General features: G+C 42.6%; 1 protein-coding gene across 2 annotated transcripts in view; it reads right to left on the minus strand.

Annotated features, from left to right (window-relative positions):
* Nucleotides 1-19556, minus strand: part of LOC115169809 (receptor-type tyrosine-protein phosphatase N2) — a 160058-nt gene that overhangs the window by 87325 nt on the left and 53177 nt on the right. For both annotated transcript variants that reach the window (XM_029725780.1, XM_029725781.1), the window contains 2 exons: nt 17946-18032; nt 12228-12307 (listed from right to left, as the gene is read on the minus strand). In XM_029725780.1, coding sequence (XP_029581640.1) covers nt 12228-12307; nt 17946-18032 — 167 coding nt within the window. The remainder of the gene's footprint in view (nt 1-12227; nt 12308-17945; nt 18033-19556) is intronic.

The following is a 19556-nucleotide window of genomic DNA, read 5'->3' on the forward strand; positions in this document are numbered from 1 at the left end:
CTTTAACTTCCTGACTGATGTCTTGAGATGTTGCTTCAATATATCCACATCATTTTCTTTCCTCATGATGCCATCTATTTCGTGAAGTGCACCAGTCCCCCCTGCCGCAAAGCACCCCCACAACATGATGCTGCCACCCCCGTGCTTCACGGTTGGGATGGTGTTCTTTGGCTTGCAAGCATCCCCCTTTTTCCTCCAAACATAACCATGGCCATTATGGCCAAACAGTTCTATTTTTGTTTCATCAGACCAGAGGACATTTCTCCAAAAAGTACGATCTTTGTCCCCATGTGCAGTTGCAAACCATAGTCTGGCTTTTTTATGGCGGTTTTGGAGCAGTGGCTTCTTCCTTGCTGAGCGGCCTTTCAGGTTATGTCGATATAGGACTCATTTTACTGTGGATATAGATACTTTTGTACCTGCTTCCTCCAGCATCTTCACAAGGTCCTTCGCTGTTGTTCTGGGATTGCACTTTTCGCACCAAAGTACGTTCATCTCTAGGAGACAGAACGCGTCTCCTTCCTGAGCAGTATGACGGCTGCGTGGTCCCATGGTGTTTATACTTGCATACTATTGTTTGTACAGGTGAACGTGGCACCTTCAGGCATTTGCAAATTGCTCCCAAGGATGAACCAGACTTGTGAACTAGACTTTTTCTGAGGTCTTGGCTGATTTCTTTTGATTTTCTCATGACGTCAAGCAAAGAGGCACTGAGTTTGAAGGTAGGCCTGGAAATACATCCACAGGTACACCTCCAATTGACTCAAATGATGTCAATTAGCCTATCAGAAGCTTCTAAAGCCATGACATCATTTCCTGGAATTTTCCAAGCTGTTTAAAGGCACAGTCAACTTAGTGTATGTAAACTTCTGACCCACTGGAATTGTGATACAGTGAATTATAAGTGAAATAATCTGTCTGTAAACAATTATTGTAAAAATTACTTGTGTCATGCACAAAGTAGATGTCCTAACCAATTTGCCAAAACTATAGTTTGTTAACAAGAAATTTGTGGAGTGGTTGAAAAACAAGTTTTAATGACTCCAACCTAAGTGTATGTAAACTTCCGACTTCAACTGTACATACATACATACATACATACATACATACATACATACATACATACATACATACATACATACATACATACATACATACATACATACACACACATACACTAGTCTTGTCAATAGATCATGCAAAGACACTACCAATAAATCCCCCCAGTGCCTGGTGATTTGGTGCTTAGTCTCTGGGATGCAAATTAAAATTATGAGGAGGACGATCAATTCTAATCTGGCGCTCTAATCCCGCTCGGAATTAGAAAGGAGGAATAGAAGGAGTACATTAATTATAGACAAAAAGTACAAAAGCAGGGAGCAGGCCTTTGAAGATGCAGAGCCTTAAATGTCACCCAGCAGCTTTGATGTTCCTGGGCTGCCTTTGTCTCTCTGTTAGAATACATAAAACGCTCTAGAACAGACAGACAGAAACCCCAGACGGGTTTCAATGGGACATTTCATGTTGGCTCGAACCATCAAACGCTCTTCACCTCCTACTGTAATCTTATGGAGACAGCTACAGTACCTCTACCTTTCAATGGCGAACAGCCATTGTATGGACCTGTAATGCGTGTATATGGGAGGCGAAGTCAAGTGCAGGAGAGCGGAGTATAATAAACAGGTGCACTTTAATACCGGTAACAAAATGACAGCACATAACACATACAAGTGCCAAAAACACGGTCTAAAACAAAAGTGCAACGCCTGACTATAATCCACGTAACAAATAACAATCACTCACAAATACAACATGGGGAACGGAGGGTTAAATAATAAACAAGTAATTGGTGAGTGAAGCCAGGTGTAATAAGACAAAGACAGAACAAATGGAAAATGAAAAGTGGATCGGCGGTGGCTAGAAAGCCGGTGACGTCGACCGCCGAACGCCGCCCGAACAAGGAGAGGGACTGACTTCGGCGGAAGTCGTGACAGGACCAAGCGTTCTCTATCACTCACTCAGCCAGGACACGTTGACATTTGTGAATCACACTGTAGAACATACTGTGCATACTTATAAAAACTACAGTAATAACATATTGTTGAAGCCATCAATCACTACGTGTTATATTACTCATTCAAGGTAGGCATCAATATTTTTAAAAATGAGGAAATTACAAGAAAGATGTCTTATTCTGGGAACAGAACAGTACATACAGATACTTTGGTATTATCCTAAATCTTTAGCCTACCTATGTGCAACTACAGGGAACTGCATTGGTTTGTGTGTTAATGTTTCGAGGGGAACACAGCTAGCTGGCTATATGCAGCATGCAGACAGACAGACAGCCTGCCTAATCCTAGTGAGTCAGTCTGCTTTTCTCTCCTCCTCTATCTGCTCTGATGAGTGAAGGAGCTGTGGAGAGAACAGAACAACACTTGAATGCGGCTGTAATCAAGGTCCATACGCTGAAGTGGGCCAATCAATTCAGCTGTCTGCTTCTGTTCTCATCAGGGATCTCAGAGCCCACTACGAGTAGCGGGCTGCTGCCTGATCAGGCCACTAAAGGTGAGCGAACAACAGGAGCATTTCAACAGCCTCTAATAACGTTCTTCACTGCAGAGAGAAAGAGAGAGAGAATGAGAGAGAGAGAGAGAGAGAGAGAGAGAGGAACCATGACTAGGAAGTTTGGAGGAACATGGCTTTTTTACTGCCCCAGAGAGAATACTGTCATGGGACTCTGCATGAGACTCCGACAAGGGACTCTGCATGGTGTTTTATCCATCCTGCAGTAAAAGCATAGTGATAGTGATGGAATAGTACATTTCATACAAATGGTTACAGAAACACCCGTATTAATGTTATGTTATACCATGGCATCAGTGGCGGTCGGTGCCGTTTAAGATGAGGGAGGATGATTACATTTTTTTTATGAGCATGGCATATTTATATTACAGCATATTGGATGACTGTCATTCATATTCATTCACCCAGCTCAATGTAACAGTGATAGGTTTAGGCTACTACATGACACTCAAATTTTCCCTATAGCCATCATGAGGTTGCTACAACGTAGTCTATGAATGAAAGTTTACAACGTAGGTACACAGGTCGAGAGAATTTTGAGTAACCAAGATGACAAGACAGTGACACATTCAATACCACCTTGCACACTCTTGCCTGCATCTAGCTGATCTAGGGTGTAATCACTAGTCCAACAGTTGCAAATTAGTGTTTCTATTGGACAAATTCAGGTATGTTTATCCCCGTTTCGTTATGATTGCTTCCGTTTAAGAAACTTTTTTCAACAGAATTGGCGGAATTAATATACCCCTGATCAAACGCAAAAAGTTAACTTTCATAGCAGCCACATAAAAAACGCATGATCACTTTGCTGATTGTATATATAATTCCTTCTCGCAACTATCTACACGCTCTCCTCCTCTCACCTTTTCCTTTCGCTTGTGGACTACAATCCTGCAGTACAGTGTACAGTCAGATAGCAGTTTAGCAGTTACACCAGTGTGCCCCGGCTCAGGCTGGGCCACTCAAGGACATTCAGAGACTTGTCCTGAAGCTACTCCTGCGTTGTCTTGGCTGTGTGCTTAGGGTTGTTGTCCTGTTGGAAGGTAAACCTTCGCTCCAGTCTGAGGTCCTGAGTGTTCTAGAGCAGGTTTTCATCAAGGATCTCTTTGTACTTTGCGTCGTTCATCTTTAGCTTGATCCTTAATAGTCTCCCAGTCCCTGCCGCTGAAAAACATCCCCACAGCATGATGCTGCCACCACCATGCTTCACCGTAGGGATGGTGCCAGGTTTCCTCCAGATGTGACGCTTGACATTCAGGCCAAAGAGTTCAATCTTGGTTTCATCAGACCAGAGAATCTTGTTTCTCACTGTCTGAGAGTGCTTTAGCTGCATTTTGGCAAACTCCAAAATGGCCACTCTACCATAAAGGCCTGATTGGTAAAGTGCTGCAGAGATGGTTATCCTTCTGGAAGGTTCTTCCATCGCCATAGAGGAACTCTGGAGCTCTGTCAGAGTGACCATCGGGTTCTTGGTCACCTCCCTGACCTTGGTCAAGGCCCTTCACCCCCTTTTGCTCATTTTGGTCGGGCGGCTAACTCTAGGAAGAGTCTTGGTGGTTCCAAACTTCTTCCATTTAAGAATGATGGAGGCCACTGTGTTCTTGGGGACCTTCAATGCTGCAGACATTTTTGGTACCCTTCCCCAGATCTGTGCCTTGACACAATCCTGTCTCGGAGCGCTACGGACAATTCCTTCGACCTCATGACTTGGTTTTCGCTCTGACATGCACTGTTAACTGTGGTACCTTATATAGACAGGTGTGTGCCTTTCCAAATCATGTCCAATCAAAATAATTTATCACAGTTTATCACAATCAAGTTGTAGAAACATCTCAAGGATGATCAATGGAAAAAGGATGCACCTGAGCTCAATTTTGAGTCTCATAGGAAAGGGTCTGAATACTTATGTAAATAAGGTATGTTTTTTTTTAAATTTTTATAAATTTGATAACATTTCAAAAAATCTGTTGTAGCTTTGTCATTATGGGGTATTGTGTGTAGATTGAGGATGTTTTTTTATTTAATACATTTTAGAAAAAGGCGTAAAAAAGTGTGGAAAAGGGGAAGGGGTCTGAATACTTTCCGAATTAACTGTATATCAGCACGGTAAAATTCAATGGCTTATATGTTCTATGTTTGAGCTGTTTTTGAAAGCAAGAGTCGAATTGAAAACATTATTGGCATTGCTGAATTCGATTTTCGTAATAGCAAGCTAGGACTGATGGTTTGGTTAGCTAAATTAGCAAGTCTGGTTACCAAGGTAACTACTGTAGCTATGTAGTAAACTTGCTAGCTTGTTACTTCAGTGAATGTTGAACACATTTCTACCTGCAAATTAACACATTTCTAGCGCCAAATGTGCTACATTTTAGCCATGGTATAAAAGGGATAATCAACGCGGGGCTCTATGCATTCTCTGGAAAACTCCTTGGAAGGTTAGTTCCACCCCCTGCTAGCGCGTCATCGAACACCCCTCCCACGTTGTTCATTATTTTCCATTGAACGAATATCCCGTCATTGATTATCCCTTACTTATGTTATGCCATCATCTTCATATGTGAACTAGGCCTACATCCAAGCTTAGAGCATCCATTCACACATCCCACACATACTGCCTTTTTAGCACAGAGAAACAGACCGCAGCAAAATGGAAGCTTTCCCTCAACCTCTCTGTCTCCCAGACAGCCAGTTGCTGACTGCAATATAATGATGCAAGAGTGGAACCATGCAGGCAGCAGAGCCAGCATGAGATCCAGTCAATCAAGCCATCTGTAGGAGTTCTGAGGCTCAAATGGCATCCTTTTGCCTATATAGTGCACTATATAGGGGAATAGGGTGCCATCTGTAGGAGTTCCGAAGCTGGAGGTCCAGAAGCAGGGCCTACACAGAGGCAGCATCCCAAATGGCACCCTATTATATAGTGCACTACTTTTTAACCAGAGGGAACAGGGTGCCATTTGGGACATAGCCACAGTAGAGCTGTCAGCTGTGAGAGTTGGACTCTGAGAGGCCTGCCCAGAGAGGGCTGGCTGAGGACCATGACGCCTGCGTTGCCATTGCTGCTGAACAAACTCAGCTTCCACACAACACCTGTGTTCCACCTTCTCTACAGCAGGACTCACAGATGCTCCCAAAGCTCTGGTGATGCCACCACACACCTCACACCCTCCCAGCTCTCTCTGAAGTGACTGAACCATGGGGAACACAAACGATCGGGGTCTCACTAGTAGGGATTTCACAGAAATCACAAAACACAACCACCATCATACGATAATAGAGAATAAAGATGAACCACCAAACTGTTAATTCAATAAACAACAGGAAACCCTATTTTCGTCATTTTATTTTCCACTAATTTGGTTTGAGCACATTTTTACCAAAATCTAGCTATTAGCTACTAGCTAGAGAAAATTCTGAATTGACTATCCTTCAGCATTAGATGAGAACTGATCAACAGGCATGAAGTTACATGATGTTAACTTCATTGGATCTGGTGGCTCCTGTAGGGCTTAAGTGGGCCCATAGTCCCACTGGGGAGACTTCCAATGCAATCACACAGGAAATCAATGGAGACAATTTAAGAGTTGAATCGAAACAGAAATTGCTGATGACAAACAGTCAGGGTGGGTCCCAAATGGCACCCAATTCCTTATATAGTGCACTACTTTTAACCAGGGCCCATAGGGCTCTTATCGAAAGTAGTACACTATAGGGAATAGAGTGCCATTTGGGATGCAGACTTGTTGCTACTGATGAGGATTATGCGAAAGGGAACCAAGGATTGGCCTGCTTGGGGGGAGTAGTTTGGAGCTGGAAAATGTGTTTTTATACACTAATGTGTTAGGCTTCTATGTTGTACGGTCAAAACAGACAAGCATACAGGGATTTAGGAAGACCTCAAAATGTAATGTATTTGGTACTTTTATGCTAGACATGCGACTTCTCTCAGATAACGCAAAAGGCTAAGCTGCTGCTGATGATAACCATAGAGAAGTAACGTTACGACAAGATTTACAATGCCATGTCACAAATTTCACTTTGTACATCAACATCATGCACGTTTACAGAGTCACACGGATTACAATAAATTAGCTTAAACAGGTATACATTATATTCCCTTTTTCTGTAGAGCAGCATGGATGATTTGTCACAAAACCAGGACAAAAAAAGACCATGATTTTGGAGACAACATTTAATCCATAGAATGGTCGTTTGGAGGAAGGTTTGTTGACATACATTTCACATTTGTAATTCAAAGCATAATTGAGAAATAATGAATCAAAGTTGGCATTTTTATGACATTTTGGCCTTACCCAGGCCTCCTTGAATACTCCATAATGTTTCATATGTAGGTGTTAGTCAGCGCCCTAAAGCTAACCACTAAGCTAACCGCTAAGGCTTTCTCCACATCAATAAGGAGAAGATAAGTTAGGTAGATAAACCACATTACTTTTTCCTAAAGAGCCAGGTAATTAGATTTGACATTTTGACAGCTGTCAGCATTATGAGATCTATACTAAACCACTGAACTGCGAAAAGACAAGAAAAGAGAGAGAAAAAATACAACCAATAGTCTTTGTAATAATCAGAAGAATTGGGGTCTCATTTCAACTCCTGTATTAACCAGTGATCAGAAATGACTCATGGTTCATAGTGGATGAGGGGATTGAGATTCAAGGCAAGGTTAGGACAAGAGGCTACCAGAGACAGGAAGTGAATAAGAATAGGTGTAAAGCAGAAAAACGTTGTTGGATACACCATATTCAAAACAACAACAGCTCTGTCTGTATAAGTGAGGAACTGACAGAAGAAAAGCTGGTTGATAGATGTATGTGAAAATATCATAATGATCACAGTTTCTTGACTTTTTAAAAGGGGTCATTCCATCAATTAGCATACAAACTCAGTCATTCACAGATGGGAAACCGCCTTTATAACTTATTGAACTGTGTGTGACCTCAGTGACAAAGACTTATTTCTATGTCAACACACAAATCACATCTCAGATATTACACTCAGCCAGTGAATGAGTAACTAACTATTGTCAGGGAAGACAATGCATTTACTCCTCTTCATAGAAAACATTAGAGACTCAGTTTAATGGTTAATAATGCACAATCAGTCAAACCATTTGGTGCTTTAAAAATATATTTGACTAAATAACATTCAAAGTGGAGACAGTTTATAGACAACACATACATGCATTCTATGCTGGATTTTTTGAGGGACTCTTAAATTAATGATACATAGCTATTGATTCTTGAAGAATATATCTTAAACATGCCTCGTGAGCATACTTGTTTTACCCCCCCGTTGTTAACAACAACATGCATATCTACAGCAGCCATCTGAGGCTGATAAGGGTTGGGTTTCAGATAAACAGCATGGTGGTGTGTGTCTGTGAGTCTTTCTGCTTTTTAGTGTCAGTGGTCCTCAGCTGGTGTCCTCCTGCTTAAAGTGCTAATTACGCTGCCGGCTAGCCTGACCCTGACCTCCAGCCCATAGAGAAGGCTGGTTCTCACGGCCGGGACGCACCACTGGAAGTGGCCTTTGGGCCTGCCACTCCCCAACATTGTAGTGCGCATGAATAGGCCTGACAATGAGGGTCATCACCCCGCTGCCCACCATCTTGACATCCCCCTGACAATGGCCCTCGCCTGGCCCTGGGTGCCTAACAATGGTCGGGTACGCGTGACAGAAGCTCCACTCCAGGACTCTTTACTCAGCAGGTCAGGGCCATACAGGGCTGCATCCCAAATGGCACCATATTCCCTATATATTGTGCACTACTTTTGAACAGGGCCCATAGTGCTAGTCCTATGGGCCTTGGTCAAAAGTAGTGCATAATATATAGATAATAGGGTGCAATTTCGGATGCAGACTGGGCCATGCTGCTGCACCTCTTTGTTAGACAGCAAGCACCCTCCTCCACCATGGACCTGGAGGCTGGCTCTTTATCGATCAAGTATTGTTCATATGAAGGAGAAGAATGATAAGGCTGACTTCTTTGTCCAGCCGGTCCATGTATGTGTCCTAAATTTCCTATATAGTGCACTACTTTTGACCAGGGCACTGGTCAAAAGGGTCTCAAACTGCTTAAAAGATGGGCACACAGATTTCTCCAATGCATCTGGAAGAATCTGTAAAATGATGATAAAACGATGGCCTTGTATTGCTTAATGTCTCAGAAAAACAACAGAAACTTAGGATATTGAAATAATCTCTGCCCATATTCTTGGTGAATATGACAAATGATGCTTTAAATACAGCAGCTCACCCACAGTACTGCATTTGAGGTAAGAGGCAGAGGTATTTCATTTTGAAGTGAGGTTCTGCCAACTGTTTGCATTAATATCAATCAAGGCTCATCCATGACCTCTCAAAACAACTTAGTCGCAGCACTGGAAATGAGAAACGAGGGCACGAACAAGAACAACAGCACTTTCGAAACAGGTGGGTGAAGTAGCCATTACATAATCACATCATCAAGAGTGTGGACTGTGGAGTTCAATTATCAAAGCTGTCATCAATAAGGGAAAAAAACAAGGTTTAGCTATTCATGTAACTTGTGTGTGTGTCTGTGAGTACGCGTGTGTAGGTGATTTGGAGGAGGTAGTCTCAGCCAGGCCCCAGCCAGGGATCATTTGAGAATCTAGCCAGGTCCCTCCCTGGGAATGACATTCCATTTATATTGCTATTCCCTTTACAGTGTGCACTACTTTTGACCAGAGCTAAAAAGTCCTATACAATAATGGCAAGCATCTAATATTTATCTAAGACAGTCGGGAAAAACATTACCTTCTCATATTTATATCCATATTTTCCTGGTACCTGTTGAAGCAGCCCTGCACGTTTGTCAGTAATACTAACCACATACAGCTGAAATACAGCTATTCTCTCTAATTTCCATGGAATCTTTGACAATGCATATCTGTACTTAATTCACCATAGAGGAATGTGATTGGTGCATAGTACAGAGGTCAAAGCTACAGCAGATTACACTGAAGGGAGGCTTCCTAAGAACGCTTAATGGATGTCATTCTGACTTTAGTCTTCTTCCCAATGACACACATCTCCATTACCAGTGGTCTTTACAGAGAGCTTTCAATAGGAACCCATCAAAACTGTGAACTATACTCAGCAAAAAATGAAACGTCCCTTTTTCAGGACCCTGTCTTTCAAAGATAATTCATAAAAATCCCCAAAACTTCACAGATCTTCATTGTAAAGGGTTTAAACACAGTTTCCCATGCTTGTTCAATGAACCATAAACAATTAATGAACATGCACCTGTGGAACGGTCATTAAGACACTAACAGCTTACAGACGGTAGGTAATTAAGGTCACAGTTATGAAAACTTAGGACACTAGAGAGGCCTTTCTACTGACTCTGAAAAACACCAAAAGAAAGATGCCCAGGGTCCCTGCTCATCTGTGTGAATGTGCTTTAGGTATGCTGCAAGGAGGCATGAGGACTGCAGATGTGGCCAGGGCAATAAATTGTCTGTACTGTGATATGCCTAACACAGCGCTACATGGAGACAGGACGGACAGCTGATGGTCCTCGCAGTGTCAGATCACGTGTAACAACACCTGCACTGGATCGGTACATCTGAACATCACACCTGCGGGACAGGTACAGGATAGCAACAACAACTGCCCGAGTTACACCAGGAACGCACAATCCCTCCATCAGTGCTCAGACTGTCCGCAATAGGCGGAGAGAGGCTGGACTGAGGGCTTGTATGCCTGTTCTAAGGCAGGTCCTCACCAGACATCACCGGCAACAACGTCGCTGCACCAGACAGGACTGGCAAAAAGTGCTCTTCACTGACGAGTCGCGGGTGATGGTTGGATTCGCGTTTATCGTCGAAGGAATGAGCATTACACCGAGGCCTGTACTCTGGAGCGGGATCGAATTGGAGGTAGAGGGTCCGTCATGGTCTGGGGCGGTGTGTCAAAGCATCATCGGACTGAGCTTGATGTCATTGAAGGCAATCTCAACGCTGTGCGTTATAGGGAAGACATCCTCCTCCCTCATGTGGTACCTTTCCTGCAGGCTCATCTTGACATGACCCTCCAGCATGGTGTGGCCACCAGCCACACTGCTCGTTCTGTGTGTGATTTCCTGCAAGACAGGAATGTCAATGTTCTGCCATGGCCAGCGAAGTGCCCGGGTCTCAATCCCATTGAGCACATCTGGGATCGGTTGGATCAGAGGGCTAGGGCCATTCCCCCCAGAAATGTCTGGGAACTTGCAGGTGCCTTGGTGGAAGAGTGGGGTAACATCTCACAGCAAGAACTGGCAAATCTGGTGCAGTCCATGAGGAGGAGATGCACTTCAGTACTTAATGCAGCTGGTGGCCACACCAGATACTGACTGTTACTTTTGATTTTGACCCCCCCTTTGTTCAGGGACACATTATTCAATTTCTGTTAGTCACATGTCTGTGGAACTTGTTCAGTTTATGTCTCAGTTGTTGAATCTTGTTATGTTCATATAAATATTTACACATGCTAAGTTTGCTGAAAATAAACGCAGTTGACAGTGAGAGGACGTTTCTTTTTTGCTGAGTTTATTTCTCTGAGAGTAAACAACAAAAACGTTGGCATATTTGATGAAAGGTAAAATGTCAATTTCAGATCCAACATGCTCCACTAAAGCACAAGAGATTTATTTTTTTGTAAAATTATATATGAAAAGTTTATTTCCAAATGCTTTATCCACCAATTTTTCACATTTGTGTTTTTTCATAAGAAATGATTGCTTATTGGTACCTTTATGTGTGTGTAAAAAATATTCCTGTCCTCAGATTTTTTATTCATAGATTTTAGATGTGTATAACAATTGGTTTTGTTGCAAAACTCTATATATCAATTGTTTAGCTGGAATGGAATGTTCGTATCCTGTACATTTAAATTCAACACATCATAAATCTAGCCTCATGCTATCGTGTTTGGTGATTAGAGTTGGGCCTAGTCCCAAATGACACCATATTCCCTACTGTGCACTACTTTTGACCACAACCTAGATGAGATCTCATATTATTGTACAGATCATTTTTTTGTATATAACGATGTTACAAATGTATCATTTGTGCAGTTCTTTATATTATTATAATTTTCTTGTCACATTTGATAGTGTAAAACCTTGCAGTGCTCCCGAGTGGCGCAGCGGTCTAAGGCACTGCAGCTCAGTGCAAGATACGTCACTACAGTCCCTGGTTCGAATCCAAGCTGTATCACATCAGGCTGTGATTGGGAATCCCATAGGGCAGCGCACAATTGGCCCAGCGTCGTCCGAGTTTGGCCGGGGTAGGCCGTCATTGCAAATAAGAATTTGTTCTTAACTGACTTGGTAGTTGAATAAAAATATAAAAGTGTTACTATTTTCTCTGAGAGTTAGGCGGATATATCTTGTTTTGCAACAAAAAGTGATTGTTTTATATTTTGAAATGAAACTATCTAGTGATAGGTTTCAAATCAATACATTTCTGTAATTTAACACCAATCTCTTTTATAAGTTCTTTAAACAAAAAAAGCTTATTTACCAACATTTCTGAAATTGTATATATAGCGTTTTGGAATGAAATTCTTCATACATTACATCACATTTATCTATCAGAAATGCTCCGACCTACCTGCTACATTGGCCACATCTGCGGTGCTGACGTTCTGGGCATTAGGTCGTACTCTGAAGGTGACAGCTGGGCCTACCACTCTGTAAAAAACAAATATATATATTTTTTTAAACACACACACACACACACACAGTGAGATGAGACACTCCAAACACAAGCAGGAATCTATTTTTCATGGTGGCGAAGCATTATTTTTCTACCCTCTTGCCTTAAAAAAATAGCTCCCCTCATTAAAGCAGAGCCGTACACACACGGTGCTTGAATACTATTTCACCTCTGGCTTCCCCGCCTGTTAGATTCCCTGTAGCCACAGGAGCCGCCGGATACCCGCCTGTTAGATTCCCTGTAGCCAGGAGCCGCCGGATACCCGCCTGTTAGATTCCCTGTAGCCACAGGAGCCGCCGGATACCCGCCTGTTAGATTCCCTGTAGCCACAGGAGCCGCCGGATACCCGCCTGTTAGATTCCCTGTAGCCACAGGAGCCGCCGGATACCCGCCTGTTAGATTCCCTGTAGCCACAGGAGCTGCCGGATACCCGCCTGTTAGATTCCCTGTAGCCACAGGAGCCGCCGGATACCCGCCTTTTAGATTCCCTGTAGCCACAGGAGCCGCCGGATACCCGCCTGTTAGATTCCCTGTAGCCACAGGAGCCGCCGGATACCCGCCTGTTAGATTCCCTGTAGCCACAGGAGCTGCCGGATACCCGCCTGTTAGATTCCCTGTAGCCACAGGAGCCGCCGGATACCCGCCTTTTAGATTCCCTGTAGCCACAGGAGCCGCCGGATACCCGCATGTTAAATTCCCTGTAGCCACAGGAGCCGCCAGATACCCTCTTGAATCTCAATGTGCCTCCAGGCATTTTACAAACAACAAATGACAAGGACGGGGGGTTTTGGTCTACAATGAGATACACATGCCTAATGCTTGTCCCTTCACCGACAGTCATAGGGACAATTTCTGATGTACAGAGCTTTATGAATTTTGTGCGTAATGAAAAGTGCTGTACAAATAAAATGTACACATATTATTTTCCCCTCACAATGTATTTCCAAAGAGCAAAACTAGGGTGACACTGGCCAGGTACTATATTGAACTTAAAAGGGCTAAAAGTGATGAAAGAGGGCATGGGTGAACCACCCTGAATAAAAACAGGTAATGGCAACATATTGAATATAAAATGCTGGACATTTTATTGAACAGAAAGTGCTTTGCTGTATGTTGAAGTCAAAGACTCAGAATGTATCCAGACAGGAGGTTAAGATCTCTAGCAATGTGTGGAGAGTACCTCAACCAGCAGCCAGCCATTCAACCATAATATTATATTTACCTCCGTAAATCTCTAGATGTATAGATGTATCCCATATATTAGGAAATAGATCAACCTGCCATAGCGGTCTATTAGCGGTTGAAGAGGAATATGACTCACTGTGACTTTCTAACACATTGATATGTTTCCTGACCAACGCCTCAGCCGCCCAATGAACGTTTCTCAAAATTCAACACAGCAAAAGTAAAAAATGACTTTGTGGTTTACAGTATTACTCCACTGTCGAAGCAAAACACTCAATATTAGTCTGTTAGAACACAAATATAATCATTCTTTCTGACTGGCCAGTTACTGTACTTTACAACATCAAGTGTCGGAATGTCAAACTGTCATTGTTAATCAACCATCATAATCTAGATTCTACTGTGAAAGTAAATGAGTCCATGTCTGTTCAGTATTATATAGACTGCATTACCAGCAGCCAGCATAGATGCATCTCCCCACCTAGTGGCTATTCTTTGAAATGAGCTGAAGTCAGACATTACGTCACCCCCATTTCTTTTCAAATTGGAGTCTGACTAAAGTCAGTAATGGTTGCACAACAACTATTATTCAGAGGGAACTAATGCTAGATGGTTCTGAAGCAAACCACCCACATTGACACATCAAAACTAACGTCTCTGCATTCAACCGCTCAGGCCTGACATGATCAATTCCTGATATTATGAGACGATTCTGGCAGTCTCCTCTGTCAATCATCAGTCATAACAAATAATAATGGATATTTTTATTGATTAACTTGTGTGTGTACTGTTTGGCCTTGTGTCTTGCATACTGTGTTAGTACTACAGTTACATTGAATTACCCTGTTTGTATGCATCTCTATTTTCCTTCAATATGAAAAACATGATAGACACTCATTTCAAAGCCCTACAGGACTAAGTCATGCTTACACAAATGAGTCAACATGAAGGGTGAGAGGAGCCATGCTGGGAGGGCCATTCTCCCAGGCTCCCAAGTGGAGTCGTGGTCTAGGAGTGGCAGCGGTTAGCTGCAAGGAGCAGGAAATAAAATAAGCGTGGAGGCTTCGACAAATTGTCCAGACTGCGCCCCCTGTTGGGCCGGCTCGGAGCTCTAACAAAGGGCCCCTGGCTCTCTCCCACCCAATCTATCACTCTCCCATACCAACGCCCTTTCAGCTCCAGAAAGGGATAAAGACAAAAGGTACATTAGTCCGGCCCTGTAGGGCCACCCATGAGCAGTGTAAAGCGCCCTAGTGCCGTGAGGTGCTTCAGAAACAATGTCATTTTCAGAACCTTACAAACAGGGTCACATGATACACAGTCGACCAATCACTACCTGTACCGCCAACAATCAAGCTTAGTAGTTAGAAAGACACAAAGGGGGCCTACCAGCCCATACAACACTCTCTTTCTTATGCCTTTCATCAGCATGTTACGTCACCATTGCATTTATGCCGGTAAATTGTTACTGCATACATACTGCTACGCTTATTAAGTATAGCAGTGTATGTTCATTTGATGAATGAATGCATTACAATGAGCACAATGTCAGACTTGAACATAAGTCATGAAGAATGTGGCCCATTGTAAAGCTGTGTGTAGTTGTGGGGTACAGGGCATGACGGTTGGGGAAATAAACATATGACAGGTTATAGCATAATGTTTCTATACAACGTGGATATGATTTTCTCTTTGATGTTATTTTGAATGTCATCTTTGAATAATGTGCTTCGGTGCAATATCTAGCTGTGCATTTGTATGTCAAGTGTGTGTAGAGTAGCTGTTGGTGAGAGTATTTGAAAGAGTTGCCACTGAACACACAGACCATCACAGTATGTCAGTAGATTCTCATTTCTGTTGTGGATGGCTTTAAAAGCCTCATTGCATGTGTGTGTGTGTATGTGTGCGTGCGTGTGTGCGAGTGTGTGGTGTTCAAAGTCAGATACCTGCGTGGAAAAACATAATGATTTTAGAGAGAGAGGGAGGTTCATGAAAAGTTCATTCTCGTTAATAAATGATTGCAGCCACGACTCTACAGTATATGGCGCCTCATGTCAATAATGTGCATGAGCAAGTTTCCCATCTTCACCCTCCAGCTCGAATGTTTACAGAAAAAGAATAAGACAAGTGTCCCTGTATATCTTATTTCTCACTAAGGGTGCATTTCTTAAACCTGTTAGACGGTTTAAATGATTTGAGTGTTCCTGTTTTATTATATTTATTTCTTTTTGTCAATATAAGTTTTTAAGCCCCTCAGGTAACGTTTGACATGACATGGTGCACTTGCCACCTAAAACATAGCTGTTTGGTTTTAGGTATTTTTCTACAGTATATTGTATAAACTCTCTCCATGCACTGCTCTGCACTTAAGTCTGCATTATTCAGTGGATGTATACCCATCTACAGTGCATTCGGAAAGTATTCAGACCCCTTTTCTACATGTTGTTACGTGACAGCCTTATTCTAAAATGGATTAAATAAAATAAAAAATGCATCAATCGTCAAAAAATACCCCATAATGACAAAGTGAAAACAGGTTTTTAGAAAATTTTGCAAATGTATTACAAATAAAAAACAGAAATACCTTATTTACATAAGTATTCAGACCCTTTGCTATGATACACAAAATTGAGCTCAAGTGCATCCTTTCCATTGATCATCCCTGAGATGTTTCTACAACTTGATTGGAGTCCACCTGTGGTAAATTCAATTGATTGGACATGATTTGGAAAGGCACACACCTGTCTATATAAGGTCCCACAGATGACAGTGCATGTCAGAGCAAAAACAAGCCATGAGGTCGAAGGAATTGTCTGTAGAGCTCTGAGACAATATTGTGTCTAGGCACAGATCTGGGGAAGGGTACCAAAAATGTCTCCAGCATTGAAGGTCCACAAGAAGACAGAGGCCTCCATCATTCTTAAATGGAAGAAGTTTGAAACCACCAAGACTCTTCCTAGAGCTGGCCGCCCAGCCAACCTGAGCAATCGGGGGAGAAGTGCATTGATCTGGGAGGTGACCAAGAACCCGATGGTCACTGTGACAGAGGTCCAGAGTTCCTCTGAGGAGATAGGAGAACCTTCCAGAAGGACAACCATTCCTGCAGCACTCCACCAATCAGGCCTTTATGGTAAAGTGTCAAAACTCAAGCCACTCCTCAGTAAAAGGCACATGACAGCCCGCTTGGAGTTTGCCAAAAGGCACCTAATCGACTCTGACCATGAGAAACAAGATTCTCTTGTCTGTTGAAACCAAGATTGAACTCTTGAAACTCCCCAAATACAGGTGTGGCAAGCTTATAGCGTCATACCCAAGAAGACTCGAGGCTGTAATCGCTGCCATATGTGCTTCAACAAAGTACTGAGTAAAGGGTCTGAACACTTATGTACACTACCGTTCAAAAGTTTGGGGTCACTTAGAAATGTCCTTGTTTTTTAAAGAAAAGCTAAGATTTTTACCCTTTAAAATCACATCAAATTGATCAGAAATACAGTGTAGACATTGTTAATGTTGTAAATGACTATTGTAGCTGCAAATGGCAGATTGTTTATGGAATAGCTACATAGGCATAGAGAGGCCCATTATCAGCAACCATCACTCCTGGGTTCCAATGGCACGTTGTGTTAGCTAATCCAAGTTTATCATTTTAAAAGGCTAATTGATCATTAGAAAACCCTTTTGCAATTATGTTAGCACAGCTGAAAACTGTTGTCCTGATTAAAGAAGCAATAAAACTGGCCTTCTTTTGACTAGTTGAGTATCTGGAGCATCAGCATTTGTGGGTTCGATTACAGGCTCAAATGGCCAGAAACAAAGACCTGTCTTCTGAAACTCGTCAGTCTATTCTTGTTCTAACAAATGAAGGCTATTCCATGCGAGAAATTGCCAAGAAACTGAAGATCTCGTACAACGCTGTGTACTACTCCCTTCACAGAACAGCGCAAACTGGCTCTAATCAGAATAGAAAAGGGAGTGGGAGGCCCGGTGCACATAAATGTGATACCTGTTTTTTATTTGTAATACATTTGCAAAAATAAAAATGTTTATGTTTTTTGCTTCGTCATTATGGGGTATTGTGTGTAGATTGATGAGGAATAAAACCAATGGAATCCATTTTAGAATAAGGCTGTAACGTAACAAAATGTGGAAAAAGTCAAGGGGTCTCAATACTTTCAGAATGCACTGTACCTGCTACAGGGAATTACTATTTAAAGATGCCCATTTTAGATTCTGCCCTGAATCGTATAAGCTTTCTGAGGAAAATCTAGTCATGTCTTTTAAGCATGCAGCCAAAAATGAATAGAGTTACATAAAAAGGTTAAATACATACAGGAGTGGTGTTGACTCTGTTGGTTGGGTCTGTACTAGTTGTTGTTTGTAGTGAGTGTGTGAAAAATCTATAAAAAAATCACCACCAAAAATACGTACGAGAGCTCCAGGAAGTCAGTCATCTGCAGCTTGGCGCGTCGTGTCAGAATCTCCATCAAGTGGAGGCCCTCATCAGTCTGCAATGCGCTGTGGAGAGAAAAATAGAGTTCATCAATACTGGCCTTTCTCCTAAAGGTCCCCACAGAGTTGATACCTACGCCTGTTAAGTGTGGGTGAGCACTCCCACACATTACATTCCTGTCACACACAGAAGAGAGGAATGGGGACATGAGTGGGGAGACAGGCCCGGAGGTCAGGGGGATGGAGGGAGGGAGGGAGGGGGAGGAGAGGAGGGAGGGGGGAAGGGAGTGAGGGCCAAAGACAAGAGAGCCAGAGAGGTAGTTGAGGGAGAGGGAGACAGCGAGTGAGGACATGAGGCAGGGGTGAGGTGTGAGAGCTAGGGGAGCAGGAGTTCCCTCTGGCATGATGAATCACCTGTGTGCGCCGAACGTGTTCCAAAATGGCACCCTATTCGATATCTAGTGCAATACTTTTTACCAGAGCCCTGGTCAAAAGTAATGCACTATATAGGGAACAGGGTGCAATTTGATACACAGGCCCTCTCTCAGACTACAGGCCAGACAGAGAGGTGCAGATGGGATGGTGAGGATGTGTCATGGTGTAGCCACACCACAGTGGTTCAGTTCAGCCCTGCCTATAGCTTATAGGGTCTGAGTCCCAAATGACACCCTATTCCCTACTATACATAGTAGTACACTACTTTTGACCAGAGCCAGTAGGAGTACCTGCTACCAGGCTACTGTGCGTACAGTATAGCAGTACATGTCTCAGTTTTCCTCGATTATATTTCCTCCTGTTGGTGGTAATAAGCCATACCGTTTAGAGCTATAAACCATACTGTCCTACTTTATCACATAACAGGAGAATTCTAGAGACATTATATATACAGACAGTGATATTTCCTAGCAGCAGCACAGCCCCCATCCCCAGCCCCCTATGGAGAGAGGAGGCACTCCAGACCTGAAAGTTGTGGAGCAGTGAAGGGACGTGGGCACCAGTACAGGGTGGCCTGATGGACTGGGGGTTCTGTGACATGGAGAAGGACTTGAACCTGAACACCATCAAATCATTATCTAATATTTAGTGAATGATACGCATGTAAGATGTTTATTATACATGCATATGATATACCACACTGGGGTATGGTCTTGATAAATTGAAATAAAATTGCAAATACTAAAAAAATGTATGATAAATGTTCATGCATAAATGAGTCCAGTATTGCAACATTTAAAATAATCCATGGTAATAAATTGAAATATACAGTATGTCAAACAGCATGAGTAAAATACTTTTTGAAAACATCATGGAATTACTTTCCCAAAAGTGACACAAACACTTTGTTAAAATGAGGAATGAGAAATGCCAATGTTTTATTTTCAAAATGGTTCCTGGGAAATTCAGGGCACCGCCAGGTTGGATAGGGGGCAGGAGTGGAGTAATGAGAACATCTCTGTTGGCAGACACAGGGACACAGCAGGCATTTGGTGGTCTAGCATCTAAAACACATTTCTGTTTCCATTTGTAATGGTTGGTTTTACAGCAACTTCAGCTATGCTGACTCAAAACAAAAACAAAAAGACCATCAAA

The sequence above is a fragment of the Salmo trutta genome, chromosome 31 (assembly GCF_901001165.1).
Source record: "Salmo trutta chromosome 31, fSalTru1.1, whole genome shotgun sequence".
Taxonomy (NCBI): Eukaryota; Metazoa; Chordata; class Actinopteri; order Salmoniformes; family Salmonidae; genus Salmo; species Salmo trutta.